This window comes from Myotis nattereri (assembly GCF_964212035.1).
Source record: "Myotis nattereri genome assembly, chromosome: 10".
Taxonomy (NCBI): Eukaryota; Metazoa; Chordata; class Mammalia; order Chiroptera; family Vespertilionidae; genus Myotis; species Myotis nattereri.
Genome location: NC_138085.1, coordinates 27941770 through 27959401, shown reverse-complemented (window position 1 = coordinate 27959401; position 17632 = coordinate 27941770). Strand labels below are relative to the sequence as shown.

Below are 17632 nucleotides of genomic sequence, written 5' to 3'. Positions count from 1 at the left end.
ATAGTTTTTTTTATTAATTCTAAAATTATATTTTCTACCAAATAAATTTCCTATAAAAAAGGGGGTTTTTTTCACATCACTTTTCTTAGTCACTGACCTTCAGTTGCAATGTGAGCTGCTCTCCAGTGTCCTCACAAGACAGACACCGTTCTGGATTCTGGAGTCCCAAATAAGTGGGGGTCCCTTTGCCTTGCTCAAGAGACTCTGGAAACTTGCGTGGGAAAATGGTGACAGTAGCGAAAAAGATGGGATGGGAGGTATTGTCAGTCTCCTTTAGGATTCAGGAAAAGACCTGTGTCTTCCAGGTGGGGCTGGAAGAGACCCTAAGAGTGAAATTCCTGCTACCCCAGGCCTACCAAATGGCTAACCATCATATCCATCCATCCTCCACCCATCCATCCATCCTTTATTTCATTCACAGCATGTGCCAGTCACTGCCCTAGGAAATGGAGCAAACACAAGAGTTAAGCAGAGGGCATACCTTGCCCTGAGATTTTCACACCATGGTTAAAGCAGCTGGAGGTGGAAATCTCCAATCCCAAGCTGTCCCTCTGACCCTTGGAGAGGCCGGTTGCTTGGCAAGTTTTGCCTAATGTGATGTGGGATCTGCTTTCCTCTGCCGTCCCCCCGTTTGGTCCTGTTGGGACACCCTGAAGCCTGGCAGACCTCGCCAGTAGCCCTTCTGCTTCACCCTTTCTGCTTTTGTTACCCTGGTCCCAGACAGACTTCTCCCTGGTGACCCTTCCCAGGCAGGTGTGACATTCTCCTACCCCCTCTGTAAAGCCACCCACCCACCGGAGCCACACTGTCACTCCGTGAGCCATTCTGTCACTCTGTGAGCCGCACTGTCACTCCATGGAACTGTCATGGAGTCTGACCCTGAAGAATCCACACCGGCTGACTCAAGTCAGGGACCTCCCTAAACAGAGATCCACTCACTGCAGTTTAAATGGCAAAGAATAAGGATATATTACAATTATGAGATGCTAGAAGATCATTTAACCCAGGCCCTCCAGAGAGAAAGGTCTGGGATTTACACACCCAAACTGGCAGTGCTCAGGGACCCAGCAGCCCAGCGTTTCTTTGCAGTAAAGCTGTGGGCTCTGGTGAGGGCAAGTGGCCTAAGAAGAAACCATCCGTCCCAGGGTGCACGTGTGCCGAGGCCCAGCCTCAGCCGTGCTTGGCTCAAGGCTGGGTCTGGAGCTGCCCCAGTGAATGGCCCTGGCCCAGGGGGATGTGGACAGCACTGGGTGTTGAGGACCATGCACAGACAGAGAGGGCAGAGGATGCTGGGGTGTCCAGAAGAACCACGTCTGAGTGCAGGTGTCCCAACCCCCCAACATCACCTGCACTAAGGAACAATCCAAAGATAGGGGCTCTTCAGATGACTATCATCGAGGGGTTGTCTCAGCACTTGTGGGGGCAGCAATAAGAGTGTGAGCCTCAGAGACATTCCCAAGATCTTCTCGGGACACTGGTTCCTCAGGTCCTCCTCTTGGATGGGGACCAGGAAGCCTGGCCCCACAGGAGGCCCTAGACAGGACACCTGAGCCACGTCCTGGGAAAAACTTCCAGGCAGGCTTGCTCTCTTTCTGCCGTCATCTTGGTTCCGCATTTCCTACACAAAATGCCTGGTGAAGCCACAGAAACCATCCCTGCTACAGAGCAGGAGTTGCCACAGCCCAGGCTGAGACAGGGTCTGGAACAGAATCTGACAGTGATGAATCAGTACCAGAGCTCAAGGAACAAGATTCCACACAGGCAACCACACAAGCTTGGCTGGCGGCGGCAGCTGAAATCGATGAAGAACCAGTCAGCAAAGCAAAACAGAACCCAGATGAAAAGAAGGCGTCCAAGGCTGTGTCCAAACTGGATCTTCAACAGGTTACAGGGGTGACTATGGTCACTATACGGAAATCTAGAATATCTTCTTTGCCATCATAAAACCAGAGGTCTGCAAGAGTCCAGCCTCAGATACCTACATAGTTTTGGGGAAAGCCAAGATCAAGGTTTTATCTCAGCAAGCACAGCTAGCAGCTGCTGACAAATTCAAAGTTCAAGGTGACGCTGTCTCAAACATTCAAGAAAACACACAGACTCCAACTGTACAAGAGGAGAGTGAAGAGGAAGAGGCTGATGAAACAGGTGCGGAAGTTAAGGACACAGAATTGGTCATGTCACAAGCAAATGTGTCAAGAGCCAAGGCAGTCCGAGCCCTGAAGAACAATGGTAATCTATATACTAGTATATAAAAGCCTAACTGACTGTTACGATGGGACGACCAGAACGACTGGTTGCTATGATGCACACTGATCACCAGGGGGAAGACGTTCAATGCAGAAGCTTCCTCCAGACTGCAGGCCCCGATCACTAATGGGGCCTGTCAGCCAACCTCCCAGTCCTCTCCCCTGGCCAACAGGCCCTGATCACCTGATCAGGGCCGGGAACCAGTCTGGGATGGGGAACCAGGGTGGTGGCAGTAGACATGGGCAGCAAGGGAAGGAGGAGGCGGGGAGGGGGGGAGGTGGAAACCTGATTGGCCCTGATTCCAGCCAGGCCTAAGGACCCCACCCACACACAAATTTTGTGTACCAAGCCTCTAGTCTCTCTCTCTCTCTCTCTCTCTCTCTCTCTATATATATATATATATATATATATATATATATACTAGAGGCCTGGTGCATGAAATTCCTGCCGGGGGGGCGGGGGGGGGGGGGGTCTCTCAGCCCAGCCTGCACCCTATCGCAATCTAGGACTGCTAGCTCCTAACTGCTCACCTGCCTGCCTGCCTGATTGCCGCTAACCACCCTGCCTGCCTGCCTCATAGCTCCTAACCACTCGCCTGCCTGCCTGATTGCCCCTAACCACCTCTGCCTCAGCCCCCGCCACATGGCTTTGTCTGGAAAGGTGTCCGGAATGATGTCCGGAAGGTTGTTCAGCTGTCTGGGCTAATTAGCATACTACACTTTTATTATTATAGATATATGAAAGCCTAAGCAACTGTTAAAACCAAAAGACCGGAATGACCAGAACAAGCAGAATGACCAGTCGACCAGTCACTATGATGCGCACTGACCCCCTGGTGGTCAGTGTGCCCTCACAGCGGGAGCACAGCTCAGCTAACTGGCCCGTCCTGGTGGCCCACCAGCCCAGCAGCAGCCACTCACTCCCTCAGTAGTCCTGCAGGTCCAATCTCCTGAGTACAAGCCGGGAACCGATGGACCAGCCCCACCGGCATGATCCCAACAGCGTCTCCAGCCTTCTGGACGTCGGCCTCAGGCACCGTGGCCACTTCCCCTCCCTAGCCACTCTGCAAGGAAGAAACAATATAAAAGTGCCCACCAGGTGGCTCCCGACAACCGTCAGCAGGATGGATCCAGATCCTGGGCCAGCAAGGGTGTCCCACTGCCCACCTAGAGGGCCAATTGCATCCTGGCCAACCGCCCTGCCTGCCCCCAGCACCCCACACATGCATGAATTCATGTACCGGGCCTCTAGTGATATTGTAAATGCTATTATGGAATTAACAATGTAACCATCTAAAAAAGGAGGACTCTTCTTTTGTGTGTTTCAAAAGCATTACTGCAGCTTGGTTTAAAATTTATACTATTTCTATCATTAATAAAGTTATGGCTTTTTGTGGGGAAAACAAGCAAACAAAACAAAAACTTCCAGGCAGCCTCAGGGATGGGAGAGCAGGCCAATAACAGCATCTCCTTAGAAGTCTGAAGGGCAGGCGTGACTTTTGACCAAAGTCACTCATAGCCCTGTGTCTCCTCACAGCGTCCTGCGCCCCCCACCCCCCACCCCCCCATTGGCATCTGCTTTTTGCCTGGGAGCAGAGAGCCCTGAGAAGCAGCCAGGTCTGCACAGGACCACAGGATGTGATGCAGAGCCAGCCTGGCAGGCCAACTCCTCCACTGACCCCAAAGCATAGGAAAGAGGGAGGGCTCCAGGTCAGGACTGCCCAGCTCTCCCCCAGCAAGGAAGTGCCTCTCCTGCATGTCCTGTGGCTGAGTCACAGTTCGGCAGCCCCCAGGAGCAGTGACGGGCTCTGACAGAGCCTGAGTCATGTATCTGATGGGCACCAGGAGGCTCCAGCTTCCTTGGGGTGTGACGACCGTAGGTGGAAAAGAAAGCCAGTTCCTCCTGCGGGAAGGTCCCATGAGGCTCCGATGAAGAAATCTCACCTGCGCTCCCTGAGAAGTGAGCCCCAAGCCGATCCCCAGGAGGAAGTAGGGTTGAGGACAGATGCTGGGTTTCTCAGACAGAGAAGCCCAAGAAGCCTCCCCCAGCATAGTCTCCTGCCTGTCCGTCTGGGGCTGGGACTGGAATTGCCAGGCTCTGATGAAGGAGTCCATCTCCGGGGCCCCAGGAGTTGGCCCTCTGCAGGCCCACTGTAGAGAGCACCTCAGAAAAGCCCGTGAGCTGATCTGAATCCAGTGGCGTCTGGCAGAGCCATGCCCTGGAAGCATACCTTGCCAGGGGCAGGTGTGTTGTCAGCCTGACCTTTAGCTCAAGTGCCAGGGGGTGGGTTTCATTATCTAAGTTCAGCCAGGCACCAGGAACAGACGCAATTATCTGGGCACAGCCAGAGTGACAATTACAAAGAAGCCACAAGATTGAAGAATTCCAGTTTGATCTTTAACCAAGATTTCATATAATTTCCTTTATCTTAAACTTTAGTAAAACTTCCTGGCATCATATTGTATAAAATAAACATGCTCCACCGGCTCTGGGTCACTCTCTCTCCATCAGAGGGCCAGCTGTCCCACCCGGCCCCAGCTTTTCCCCTCTGTGTCTGCCTCTTTCTTTCATTTTCTCAATCCCCAGCCGCCCCTACTCAGGATTCATAGATGGCTCTCTAGCCACGCTGAACATGGTAAAAGAGAGAATACTTATATCCCACAAAGGGGGTCCTGTGATTACAAAGTTGACTGAGTGCTTCAGGCCACCCATCCACTCCAGCGCTGCCACCCTGAATGGAGGGTCAGGCTGAAAGCCCCTACCTACACTCTTTCAATCCCTCAGAGATGCAATGCCCTCTCCTTGGAGCCACGGGCAGTGAGAACCACATTCCTAACCGAGGGAGGCCTGGCCCCTGGTGCCCTCAGAATACAGTGGACTCCAAAACTGACTAAGTTCTAAAAGAGGTCGACAATGATTTCTCCAAAAACTGAGCGGCCCCAACTTACCCCCCACCCTCTGCCCTACTAATGCAGAACCTTTGTAGGTTCGCAATAAATGGTAACAGTTTATTTTTCTATCATGTTTGTTACCATCCCCACCACCACCACCAAACATCTACTATCCCCTCTGCTGAGGTCAAGCATAGCAATTTCCTGAGGCCCAAGTCAACCTGACTAAAGTGAATGTCAGGAGGCAGACCAGAAGGCAGACCTACAGCTCCACACACACCTGTCTAGCTGGGAGAAGAGTGCTGAGAATGAGACAGGAGCTCCGAGGTTAGCCCCTCTATGAACCCCTCTTCCCAGCTCTGAAAAGAGCCTCCTTGCTCAGCCCCTCATACTTTGCACCCCATCTCCTCTTTGATCTTGGCAGGACAGGGCCCCTTCCTGTTAAGTCCCCAATCCCATCACTTTTGGCTTCCAGCTTCTCTGTTCCCCTAAGAGACAGTAGGATAATGAACTCAGACACATTCTGTTCAAAGCCAAGCTCAGCCCGAGTCCCCTCTGCCCGGCTGACCAGCCTCTCCAGCATGCATCTGTCAACGTATCCCTTCCTTGGGATGCTCCCACAAGACAGCATGTCTAAGGCCCCACATTCCTTCTGTCTCTGTTTCGATCAGGATCCAGTCTGGAGAGCAGAAGGCCACGAGGAATTGCCAACCAAGAGAACTGAGCACAAGGGCTTGGTTGCACGTACGTGAGAAGGCTAAGGAGTAAAACCGTGTTGTTGATGAATTCTGGATAGTAACAACTGCAGGAGGGAAACCGAGGGAACAGAAGAGCCAGGAGCTCAAAGGAGGGACCTCATAGGACTGATGTCCAGACTGCAGGAGGGATCCCCGGCCATACTGATGCTTGGACAGTCTGAAAATAAGTGGTGGGTGCATGAACCACAGAGGCAGAGAGGAAGGGCCGGCCCAGGAGGCTCTCAGAGGGCCCACGGGGCACAGCCCAGAGAGCTGTGTCTTCATTGATTCAAGAGCTTTGGGGTATAGCTTGAACTTTTTTCATGCTCAGATGAAGGTTGCAGAAATCTGTGCATTATGGGATTGTGCATCCTCATTGCCTCAGTCCTTGTCCCACTTGATCCTGACCTTGCCCTAGCTTCCTGACATTCAGAGAATGCAGTCTTCCCAGATTCCCCAGCAGTCAGCATTCATTCGGAAGTCCCCAGTTTAAATGTTAGTGTGAATAAATACCAGAGGAATTAGAGGGAACAGGGGTGATGGTGATTAGAGGGAAGAACTGAAACATTAGGATGGATAATTGAAGAGCAGAGAGCCCATCTACTGAAGAAATGGACCATAACTTTGGTCTTGGGGTAGAAGGGATACCCTAGCTGTGTCTGAGAAGGCTTTCAATGTTTATGCTGGTTATAAAAAGGAAGGAACATGGTTCTGCTCTATAAGCATCACCAAGCTTGCTAGATTCTTTCTATTAATGCTTTATTGTGTTGTAGAACAAAGGGAAATTGTGTACATCATTAACTGTGGCTTGAATTGACTACAAGTACATACTCATTAAGCCAAAGATCCTAGACATGGGAATAATTTTTAAGAGATCACTGAATCCAGATTCTAATTTTCAAGCTCTCCAATATTATCACCCATGCTTGCTTGGTCACGTGCACTGTTAGCTTGCTAGCACCTGTCCATGATGATCTCATTGAGTTGAGGAACCATCCGTGGGAACCAGGTGAGGTGGGAGAGGGTGACCATTCACCACTGGAATCTCCAGAATCTGTCATGGAGGCTCAGTCTCTATAATAACTTACTCGTGTAACCAAGCTGACAGTCACAACTAATAAAGTAGAAGGAATTGTGAAGCAGGAGAAGTTATCTGGCACCCACAGTTAACAACTACACAGAATCAAATTTATAGTAGAACTGGGTTTAGAATCTACAACTCCCAACCCCCAATCCGGTCATGGGGCTCACCAGTTCCCCTGGGACTTCTAAGAGGACCAATGCCCCTGCAGTTCAGGCCTTACCCTGGGCCACCTGCAAGCAGGGCTGGGGGTCTGGCCTGAGCATGGCAACCGGTACCCACCCCTGTTCAACCAAGGGGGCAATGTGATGTGTGCTGTGAACCACAGAGAAGAGCATGGGCCCTTTGAACTCTGGATGTTTTGGGGAAATGCCAAGGAAATCCTAGCTGCCTGTGCAGGGCAACCATTGCCAGTGGGGGTGGGGGAATGTAGTTGCACCAAACCTCTGCCCACTCCCAGGCATCCCAAGCCCATCACATATGCCTTGCTTCCCTGTGGGCTGTACCATCACATCTTCCTGAAGCCAGTCTCGCCATGAAACCTAGATTGTAAGGTGTGAGCCAATGTGCTATTTAACCTCCCCTCCCTCATGTAAAAATGAAGGACAAATGAACAAAAATGGCCCATAAATTACTCACCAAAATGGCAGAAGCATTAAAAGCATTAAGACAAAAGAACCCAACTCTATAGGACCAACATAGGATTTAAATTTCCCTAAATTTAAAACAGCTTTTGACCAAATTGGACACATGTGCAGCCAAAAAACAAAAATAACTAAAGCCTTAATTGTTCAGCTCCTGGTACAAAATTTAAGGAAGGGTTGTAGGTTTAATGCCTAAAGTTTAAAATTCCTGGACAAACAGCCAAATGACAGACAACTTTTGGCCTTCACTCAATGAGCTACATCACTCAAAATGCACATGCCGTGAATGAGAAAGTGAGGAACTGAACATCATCAGCCATTGTAGAACTTTCGGCAAAATTCATCATGGAATGAAGTTAAAAACTAAGGTACTTGGGAGAAAATAATTGCAATACATCTAGCAAGCTAACAATTACTAGCCAAAGTTTTAAAAGTTGTTTCAACTTATCAATAAGGAAAATGCAAGTAATTCTATAGAAAAATGAGGAGTAGATGTAAAAAGCATTCCACCAAGAAGAAAAATATAAATATCCAGTAAATAGAAGTAATTACAGTTACCTGTACTAGTAATTAGCAAAATTCAAATCAAAGCAATCATGAGATTCAGTTTCTGGCCATCAGGAGGCACAAATTAAAAAGGTGGTAGGCAATGTTGTGAGAAAACAGTCATAGTGTGGATGAGAAAACAGTTTCACAAGAGCTATTAAAAACCTAAACGTGTCCCTACCCAGTTTGGCTCAGTGGATAGACTGTCCGCCTGAGGACTGAAGTGTCCCGGGTTTGATTCTGGTCAAGGGCACATGCCCAGGTTGTGGGCTTGATCCCTAATAGGGACCGTGCAAGAGGCAGCCGATCAATGATTCTCTCTCATCACTGATATTGCTCCCTCTCTATCCCTCTCCCTTCCTCTCTGAAATCAATAAAAATATATTTAAAAAAGAACCTACCTTTTAAGTAACATTCCACTTCAAAAGCTGGGAAAATCCAGTTCAAAGTGGATAAAACAGTAACAGTGTTTAGATCACATCACTGGAAGTCCAGAAGTGGTAGAGGATCAGGGTTGCTGATGTAATAGTTACACGATGTCAGCAGGGATCATTTACTTCATGCAAGAAAGAGATGTCTCTTCCACATAAAGCCTTCCATGCCGGTCTGAGCCAAGTTGGGCGGCACGCTGTCAGTCAAGCTCTAGCAAGAAACATGACATGCAAACTTGGCAATTCGAGGTAAGTGTAATACAGGAGTCATTTACAAAGACGTGGGCTAAGTATAGGGAAGCCCCAAGGCAGGGTGCAGAACCCAGGCTAGTGACAGTAGGATACTCCCCTTAGCACCAGGAGGCCTGAGGGGACACGAGGAGGGTGGTTACCAGATTAGAGAGAGCTCTGTGGAGAGGACCACTGGATAGGAGACGGGGTCTTCATCAGGAAAAGTAGTCATCCTGGGGTGACCCCACAGGAAAGTCACCGGGGATCAAAACCCCAACTTACTCCCACCCCCCTCCAGGGTCCTTCCTGTGGATCTCGAAGGGTTATTGGAAGACACCAAGCAAAGTCTAAGCCAGTAGTTCTCAACCTTCCTAATACAGTTCCTCATGTTGTGGTGACCCCCAACCATAAAATTATTTTCGTTGCTACTTCATAACTGTAATTTTGCTGCTGTTATGAATCATAATGTAAATATCTGATATGCAGGATGTATTTTCAGGGGTCGCAACTCTAAGCCTTTCCTCCTCAGGTTCTCCCTCCATGAGTAAGAGATGTCCCCTGCTCCAAGCGAGGGCATCAGCTTTATGTTCATTCACCTACTGAAGGACAGCTCGATGGCTTCCAGGTTTGGGCCATGATTAATAAAGCTACGATAAAGATTCACTTGCAATTTTTGTGTGGCGTACCATTGCTGTATCATGTGCCAGGACTGTGTTTTGCTTTGTTAAAAACAAATTGGCCAGACTGTCTCCAACGTGGCTATAACGTGTTGCATCCCCACCAGCAATAGTTCCCGTTGTTCCACATCCTCACCTGTATTTGGTACTGTCAGTATTCTGGATTTGGGCCATTTGTGTTTTCCTGATGACATAGGATGTGGAGCATCTTTTCACAGGCATAGCTCCTTCGGTGAAGTGTCTTGTTCAATTTTTTTTTTGCCCAGTTTTGGGTGGTTTGTTCTCATATGAATGAGTTTTAAGAGATCTTTGTAGCCGAAACTGGTTTGGCTCAGTGGATAGAGCGTTGGCCTGCGGACTGAAAGGTCCCAGGTTCGATTCCGGTCAAGGGCATGTACCTGGGTTGCGGGCACATCCCCAGTAGGAGGTGTGCAGGAGGCAGCTGATCGATGTTTCTCTCTCATCGATGTTTCTAACTCTCTATCTCTCTCCCTTCCTCTCTGTAAAAAATCAATAAAATATATTTTTTTTTAAAAAAGAGATCTTTGTATATTTTAAGTTTCATTCTTTCTTTGTGCTTTTGTTCATATGCCTACCGGGAAAATTTAAAATTCCCTACATGGCTCACCTTTGCGCCTCACATCATGCTTACATTGGACACTAGTCTAAGAGTGAACTGTGGGGCCAGAAAGACCCAGGAACAGCACATGCTGAAGGGCCCAGCTGCCCTCCCAGCCTGTGAGGATGGGGCGGGGCTGAGAGATAGGGCAAAGCACATTTCGGTGTGACGCGTTTATCACACTGATTTTTGCAACCCCAAAAACAAAATATTGAATTTCCAGCTTTTTAAAGTTACTTACCAAGGAATATGTGCAGCTGGCATGCCCATCTGATGGCTCGGCTTCTCCACATCCCTCACCCCCAGACCCGGTGCTGTGGGGCTCAGGCCACTGTGTGTCACCTGGATTCCCCCTGCTGCCGGTTAATGGTCCACTCGCCTCCAACCCTCACTGACTCAGGCCATCCTGCTCACTTCAGTCAGACAGAGTTTTCCAGAATGCTCATCTGCTCTCGCACTATTCTCTAAAACCTTCAATGACTCCCTATTGCTAAGGCAACAAAGTGCAAGCTCTTAGGCATGTGCCCTGGCTAGGGACAGAGGCACACTCACAGGGTGTGAGGGAGAGTGCGCGAAAGTGCAGGCCGGTCCAGAGAAACCCTGGGAGATGGAGAAGGACCAGCTGCCACGCTGAAGTCCATCACCTCCTCCAGACAGGAAGGGCAGGGGGTGGGCTGTGATGGGGTAGGAGAGGGCTGGAGCTAGCAAGGGGGCTATGCTAACCTAACTCTCCCCTTTCTCTGATCTCTCTCGGCCTGAGTACAACTAAGAGACCTTGGAAGCTGGTCAGTCTCACAGGTGTAGGGCAGGTGGAAACAGGGCACCCCGCCTGAGGCCCGGGGGCACACATCACCTGGATTCCTGCAGCCTGTAACTGTCCACCCTGCTCCAGGCGGTTCACCTTCCTCTCCTTCACGCCACTCCCCTGAGTACAGCCCTCCACACTGTCTACCCCGAAAGCCCTGTAGTGAGACCCCAAGACCTGTTATGAGCTGATGCTACTCACTCCTTGCTCACCTTAGGTTCACAAATGAAAGTGTTTGGCTCATCGCAAACCCCTTAAAGAACCTCCTCATGGGTCCTGCTGCAGAGAGGGCCCAGCTGCCAGGGCATCCGGAGACCTTGAATCACCTTTACTACCTGACCCTGGGGGAGCTGCGCAGCCGTCAGCGCTGCCTTCTGTGACCAGCAGAGGGCGCCAGGACACTGAGAGACATTGAGTGAGTGTGAGTGACAGCCTCGGGAGCCCACACCTGGGGCTGCAGAGCTGAGCTCTGTGGGTTCCCACCGGCGGACCGCTTTCATAACCAGGGAATCCTGCTTTTGAAACTTCTTTTTTACTACAGTGCACGCTTTGAAATACATTTACCTTCCAGTTCAGTGCCCATGTACATGTATATTTATTACCCACTTCTAATATTAACCTGCCTAAATCTAATGACTAAAGGTATTTCATAGTGAAGTAAATGTAAAAACTAGTTTGACAAAATCAAATTTAGCTGATTCATTAAAGTAAACTTTTGGGCTTTGTACCTTCAGCAAATTAGTTTTTGTTTTTGTTTTTTTGTTTTGTTTGTTTTTGTCATTCACTTTTCCGCATACTTTATTTGTTACCAACATACAATTTTTTAAATATAGACTGTAAAACTCCATTTTCAAAAGTCTGCTATTGTAAGGAGTACACACCAGCAGTAAGGATTAGGAAATTAGTTTTTAATAGTTTGTTTTTATATGACTGACACATTTATTTTGTAACGTACTCAGATCTTTATTGACTACATGAAAGTATTTAGCAATAAATGCATGGAATGCATACTAGTACATTTTTTTCACCACATGCTTAATTTTTGTGAGTTTTCAGTGCAACTTACTTGGAAATGTTCTTTAAAATGCAGATGACAAAACTTATGAAAATCTGACTGTGTAAAGCAGTAAAGGCCTACCGTCTCCTTAAAATGAAGCATTTAATTTTCTGGTGTTATGTCTTTATTTTCTGAGCAGCTGAATGCAAAACTAGAAAGTCATCAGATTCGTGTCCTACTCGCTGACCTCACTGGGGCTCGTGTGAGGTTTCCTGACTGACACAAATGTAAACTCGATGAGCTCCTGTTTCCCAGGCTTGTCTGTCATTCTGACAGGTTCATAGGCATGGCAGGTGCTGATGAACCAGCCCTGGTGGGCCGCCGACTCCAGTGTGTGCCTGCAGTCCTTCTTCCCCTTGTAGAAGGTGAAGCCCTTCGAATCTTTTGTGTCTGAGGCAGGCAGCTGGGAGATGTTCTTCTTCTGTGAGGTAGAAGGGAGTGGTCAGCAGCACAGCCTCCGCCCAGGGAAACCTCAGCGTGGGCTCTTGGAGCTCAGAGCCAAGGAGGGCCAGCAGCTCTCCAGCCGGCTTTCCCGAGGTGAGGGGGGTGGGGGTGGGGGTCCTGTGGCCCCGGCCCAGGGGAGAGGCATAGCGGGGAGCGAGGGCACTGCCGGCCTGGCCTTCCCCTTCGGGGTGGCTGAGAGGACAGGACGCTGGGTGGGAATGAGCGCTCACCTTCAGCTGGAGGGCCGGCCGGCCTTTCTTCTTGTCCATCTCACAGTAAAGACACAGCTCTCCTCCTGAGACGGCCAGGAAAACGGGGTTTCCCTTGTTACCCTCTGAGCTCAGGGTAGAGGCTAAGACGTAGAAGGTCTCTGGGAAAAGAGTCACAAAAAGCAGGGTGGTCCTCAGAGCAGGCATGAGCCTTCTGTCTGTGGGGCTGCAGGCTCCTTCACTCGGGTGCAAGCCTCCTCCTCCCCCACAGACCAGAGAGACTCCCCTCAGATCTTGTGCCCTCAGACCCTCCACTCCACACTCCATTCCCAGCAGTCCCGGGCTGCTCCACCCACTGCCTGCCGCCTGCTGGAGCTGGAGGTGTCCTACAGCCTGAGCTAAGCCCCAGTTGGAAGGACTTGGGGGACAGAAAACAGCAGAGAGAGAGAGAGAAAGTTGGAGTCACCTGGGCGTATGTAGCTTTTGGGGGGAACTGCTATGAGGGTCCCAGAGTCCAGCACCAATACATTTTGGTTCCAGTCGCGAAAGCAGAATTGTTGTGGTTCTGGGTACTTCACTCTTGGGTCTAGATGAATATAACCAGATGTCAACATTTCACATTGAAAAGGAAAACTCAATCCTTCTTAGGCCACAGGAGGGTCCCAGCCCCGCCCTCCTCCTGCCTGTGGGCTCAGACATCAGCCCACTGAAGACCTCCCCACCCCAGGCTCCCTGCCTTGCTCCAGACCAGCGATTCAGCACATGTGTGAGCACGTGAGTTCCCAATTTTGACACGTGGGTTCAGCCCCAAGCTCTGTGACTTCCTGCTCTAGCACATCGCAGATGCCACTATCCTCTCCAAACCTCATGTCTTCGTGTGCAGAATGGGGGTAAGAGCAGCACCTACCTCCCAGGGGTGTTGGCAGGATTAAAATGCTTCCTCAGTGAACGACACTTACCAGGTGTCTGAGCTGTTCATCATTACTATGCTCATCGTTATTCTTCTTCACCCCTCTGCTACACCCAGCAGTGCCTGGGAGAAACCCATCCCAGCACTGGCCAGGCCAATGGAGGGGCAGTGGAGGGTGCGAGGTGGAGGCAGGAAGCACAGGAGGCCGCATCCTGAGACCAGCTGGCCCTGCAGGCCCATCAGAAAGCGGCAGGCCTTGAGCCTGGCCTTCGAAGAACCTCCCTGAATGGGCTGGACCAGCAACAGCAGTGGCCAGGGCACTTCCCAGGGCAGGGCTCCTGAGAGTGCGTTCAGGCCAGCCCTGCCCGCAGACGCCCTCCCCACTACGCAGACGGCCCACCCTCTGCGGGGCTCAGGCACTTGATGGGTGGAGGCGGGAGCCCACAGTGGGCCAATGGGTGGTGGTTGTGAAATGTCAGACATGGGAATACAGTAACCACTGCACCGAGTGATGCTACCGTGTAACTATCTGTGACGGTAATTACGCCCAGAGATGAACTCGGAGGCTCACTCTCCTCCCATCAATAAGACTGTCTGTCTCCTCCCACCCTGGGAACAGGGACTCTTCTGTGACACTGGCTCCCTGCCGCCTCCTCCCTGGAGCACTGCTCAGGCCCTCTGCATGGAGGCTCCCCCCTGGGCGGTCACAGTCCTCTGCAGGCACACCTGTGGCACAGGGCTGGTGTCCCTGTCTCGTCTCCCTACAGCACTGGAAGGTCCTGAGTGCAGGAACCTGTCTGACCTGGCACAGTCCTAGTGCCCCAAGGGTGCTTATGACAGGATAGGTGCCCTGGGCCAGACCCTAAGTAACTGCAATGACATGGGTCACGTGAGGTCCGTGGGTCACAGCCCGCTTACCCTAGAATCTCCCAGGAGCTTTCTGGGCCCAGCCCAGACAGTCTGAGTTCATGGGACTGATGCAGGTTGATTCAGAATCATGAAACCAGATAAACTCTACACCTTCCAACTTCTCAAACATTAACCTCACCTACAACTCTGCCTTCCCATCAGCCCCGGGGCTGGCACTGCTGCTGGCCTGAGCGCCACCTGGCTGCACGTTGGACTACCGGGTGGGTGATGTTTTAAGATCATGGGTGCCTGGGCCTCACACCCTGAGATTCTGATTCAATTGGTCCAGAGTGACACCCAGACAAGCTATGTAAGTTGCATTTCTAGCACTAACATCGTGCTTTTTAACTCTGAAATATAGGGTAACCCCAACAAATGCATGCACACACTTTGAATAATAATAAAGGCAGTGATAGATTTCATTTTCAAAATGAACTATCCCCTGCTAAAGTGTGCGTACACTTTTGGGGCACCCTGTATTTCCTAAATCTGTCCTCTTACCTCTGTTCCCTCCTGTCACAGCCTGACTAGGGCCCCCATCTCTGCTCAGGCCTGTGCATGTCCTCTCGCACCTTTCCTGACCCCAATCCACCCTGCGATGTCCTTCCAGAGGCCTCGGTCCAGCACCACGTTCCAGAGGCTGGTGTCTTCCCTACCGTGCACCAGTCACCTGATGGCTGCGAAAACTCCTGAGCCTCAGACCCCAAGTTTCTAATGCGAGAATCTACGTGGAGCCAGAGACTCCTCATTCCCCAGATTTCCAGGAGGAGCTGCTGCTGCTGGTCCAGGGACCACACACTGAGCACCTCTGCCCCCGGGTGGGCGGGGGCACCAGACGGCACAGTGCGGAGCAGGAGCAGAGGCCTCCACCCACCGGGCCAACCCAACCAAACCCTGGGGCAGCAGCAGTGTGGCTCCCAGGGATGCGAGGCCGTCCTGGCACGTCGTCTCCTGTGGGGCTCACGGCCCTTTCCCCAGGAGGAATCGAGGCTCAGTGTGCACCCGTGGCCTGCGGTGGAGCCGGGACTTGGGCCACGGGTTCCTGACGTTGCCCTGGGCAGGGGGCGAGGGGGCGGGAGCCTGAAGCCTGACTGGGCAGACAGATGTTGTAGTTCCTCCGATCCCAGCATCTGTCGCTTACACCCTGTGCACCTGGGCAGGGAGCCCCCCTCCCCCTCAGTGTCTGCACCTGGAACACGGCGATGCTAGCATTTCTCCTGGGTTATTGTGGGACGGGTTCTAGCTCAGTGTGCCTGGGGCACCCATGGTGTGGGTCCCCCACGCCCCTCCTGCCCAGTTCCTGGTTTTCACAGGCGCTGTGAGGAAGTCATGGTTGCCAGCAATAGGCAGAGGAACCTGGATGGTTCCCAGGCTCAAAGCCTTCTTTCTCCTGAGCCACTCAGAGGTATGTGTGACCTTCTCTCTCTGCAGAAACCAAAGCCCATCTTTCCTGTTGGTCCTGCTAAGAGGTGCTTCTACAAAGGAGAAGCGCCAGCCCACCCCGGCACCCGTAGGTGTCCCCCGTCTCTGGTTCTCCCCCTCCCCTGAAAGGGCCCTGAGGTACCGCCCCCACCCCACCCTGTCCAGGCCCCAGGGCCATACCTGCCGTGGCCAAGCTGAGGGACGGGGGGCTCAGGCCGGGCTCCAGGGCGCCTTGGGCTGGGTCTGGAATGAGAGACAGTGAAGTTGGGTGTTTCAGGGACCAGGAGCACCAGGATCCATTTAATGCCTTACTTGTTTGTGTGTGTTTTCAGAAGCACTAAGAAGAGAGGCAGTGGTGACATTAAAAATAACTTTTCTGGTCGAAAATGCTGGGGAACGGAGGTGAACTGGAGCTGAGTGCAGAGCCCGCCATCGCACGTGCACAGCTCAGGGCAGAGCATCCCTCCCCCGACTGTGGGGGCCCAAGTCTGAGGCCCGCCCGGGGGGAACCAGACGCAGGGCTCACGGGCTGCGGGAGAAGAGCCGGTCTGTGCTCTGCGAGCAGGACCTGCCAGCCCGGCTCTGCCACCGCTGGGCCACCGCTGCGGCCTCACACCGCCCAGAGCTGTGTGTCCCCAGGTGCCCCCACGTGTCTCCGGCTCGGACAGCCCCAGGCTTTCGAGAAGCAGAGGGCACTGACCACAGAGGCAGCGCCAGGACACGGCTCAGTGTCGCCGGTCCAAGTTCCCGGGCCCAGGCCTGCCCAGGAGCCACCGGCAGCCCTGCTCCAGGAGCGGGCGGGTCCCCACCTCCCTGTGGGTACCCTTAGTGGACCCACAGTTGTCAGACCAACGTCCTGATTTTAGCTTCAAACTGTGACGGCCACGTGCGAGTCCACAGCTCGGGACGTGGCCTCTGGCGTGTCCCAGGCCCTTCCCCCTCACACCCGCGCACTGGACAGCCACGTGGGTCAGCGTTTTGCTTTCAAGTCCCCCTTGAGCCAGTGCCCAGTGCTTCCTCCCGGGAGTGCCCAGAAGCGCTGGGTCACTGCCCAGCCAGACGCAGAGACCCCACGCAGGCCCCGCCTCGGCTGGGCAGGCAGGGGCACGAGGTGTGAGTGGAGGGTTCAAAACCATCCGATGGCGAGTCAGGACATCATGCCCCAGCCGCTGGTAAAGTTGACCCATTTATCTACCATCGGCTGCCCCTGTCGCCTGCGACCATGCTTCATCTCCCCTTGAGGATTTGTGTCCTAGAATTCACCTACCAGGGAGATTCCCAAAGCTCCGTCCCATGCAGGGTCCTGGAGGCAGGGACCTGTGCCGGCTCCTCTGGAGGGGGCGGGGGGGAAGCGGGGGGGGGAGGGACGGGGAGTATCTTCACAAGCACCTCACCTTCTGTGCTGCCCTGGGCTCCGGCCCCTTCCCCATCTGCAGAGTCCACCTGCGCTCCTGCGCTCTGCTCCTGAAAGGACATCGTCAGGTGATGGAATGACGCCCGGAGCCTGGGATGAAGGGCAGGACCTGAGGGAACAGGAAGGACACTGTCACGGCCCCGTCTGGCCAGGACACCTTGCCGATGCCCTGGGTGTGCCGCCTGCCGCCGGCCGCCCTCTCTGCCCCGAACTGTTGGCTGCGGCAGGGCGGCCGTGCCGGCCGACCGTGATCTTCCCTCCAGCGCTCCTTTGCTTTCTGCCGCTACAAAGTGACGCTTTCCAACCTGTGGGTCACAATACTGTTTTTATGGATCTTGGCAACATTTTATAAAAATGA

The 17632-nt window shown here is 52.3% G+C and overlaps 1 protein-coding gene and 1 pseudogene across 2 annotated transcripts; one reads left to right on the top strand and one right to left on the bottom strand.

Moving 5' to 3' along the window:
- Positions 1–1627: 1627 nt before the first annotated feature.
- Positions 1628–3535, top strand: LOC308526212 (nascent polypeptide-associated complex subunit alpha-like; annotated as a pseudogene). Its single transcript has 2 exons — positions 1628–2229; positions 3495–3535. The product of its transcript is annotated as a nascent polypeptide-associated complex subunit alpha-like (transcript).
- An 8606-nt stretch (positions 3536–12141) lies between these two features.
- On the bottom strand, positions 12142–17336 carry IL37 (interleukin 37; the record flags this gene model as incomplete). Its single annotated transcript, XM_081101216.1, has 5 exons — positions 12142–12387; positions 12641–12780; positions 13086–13205; positions 16041–16103; positions 17255–17336. The coding sequence occupies 5 exons, from the start codon at positions 17334–17336 to the stop codon at positions 12142–12144; spliced, it is 651 nt and encodes a 216-aa protein (XP_080957342.1).
- Between the last annotated feature and the right edge of the window lie 296 nt (positions 17337–17632).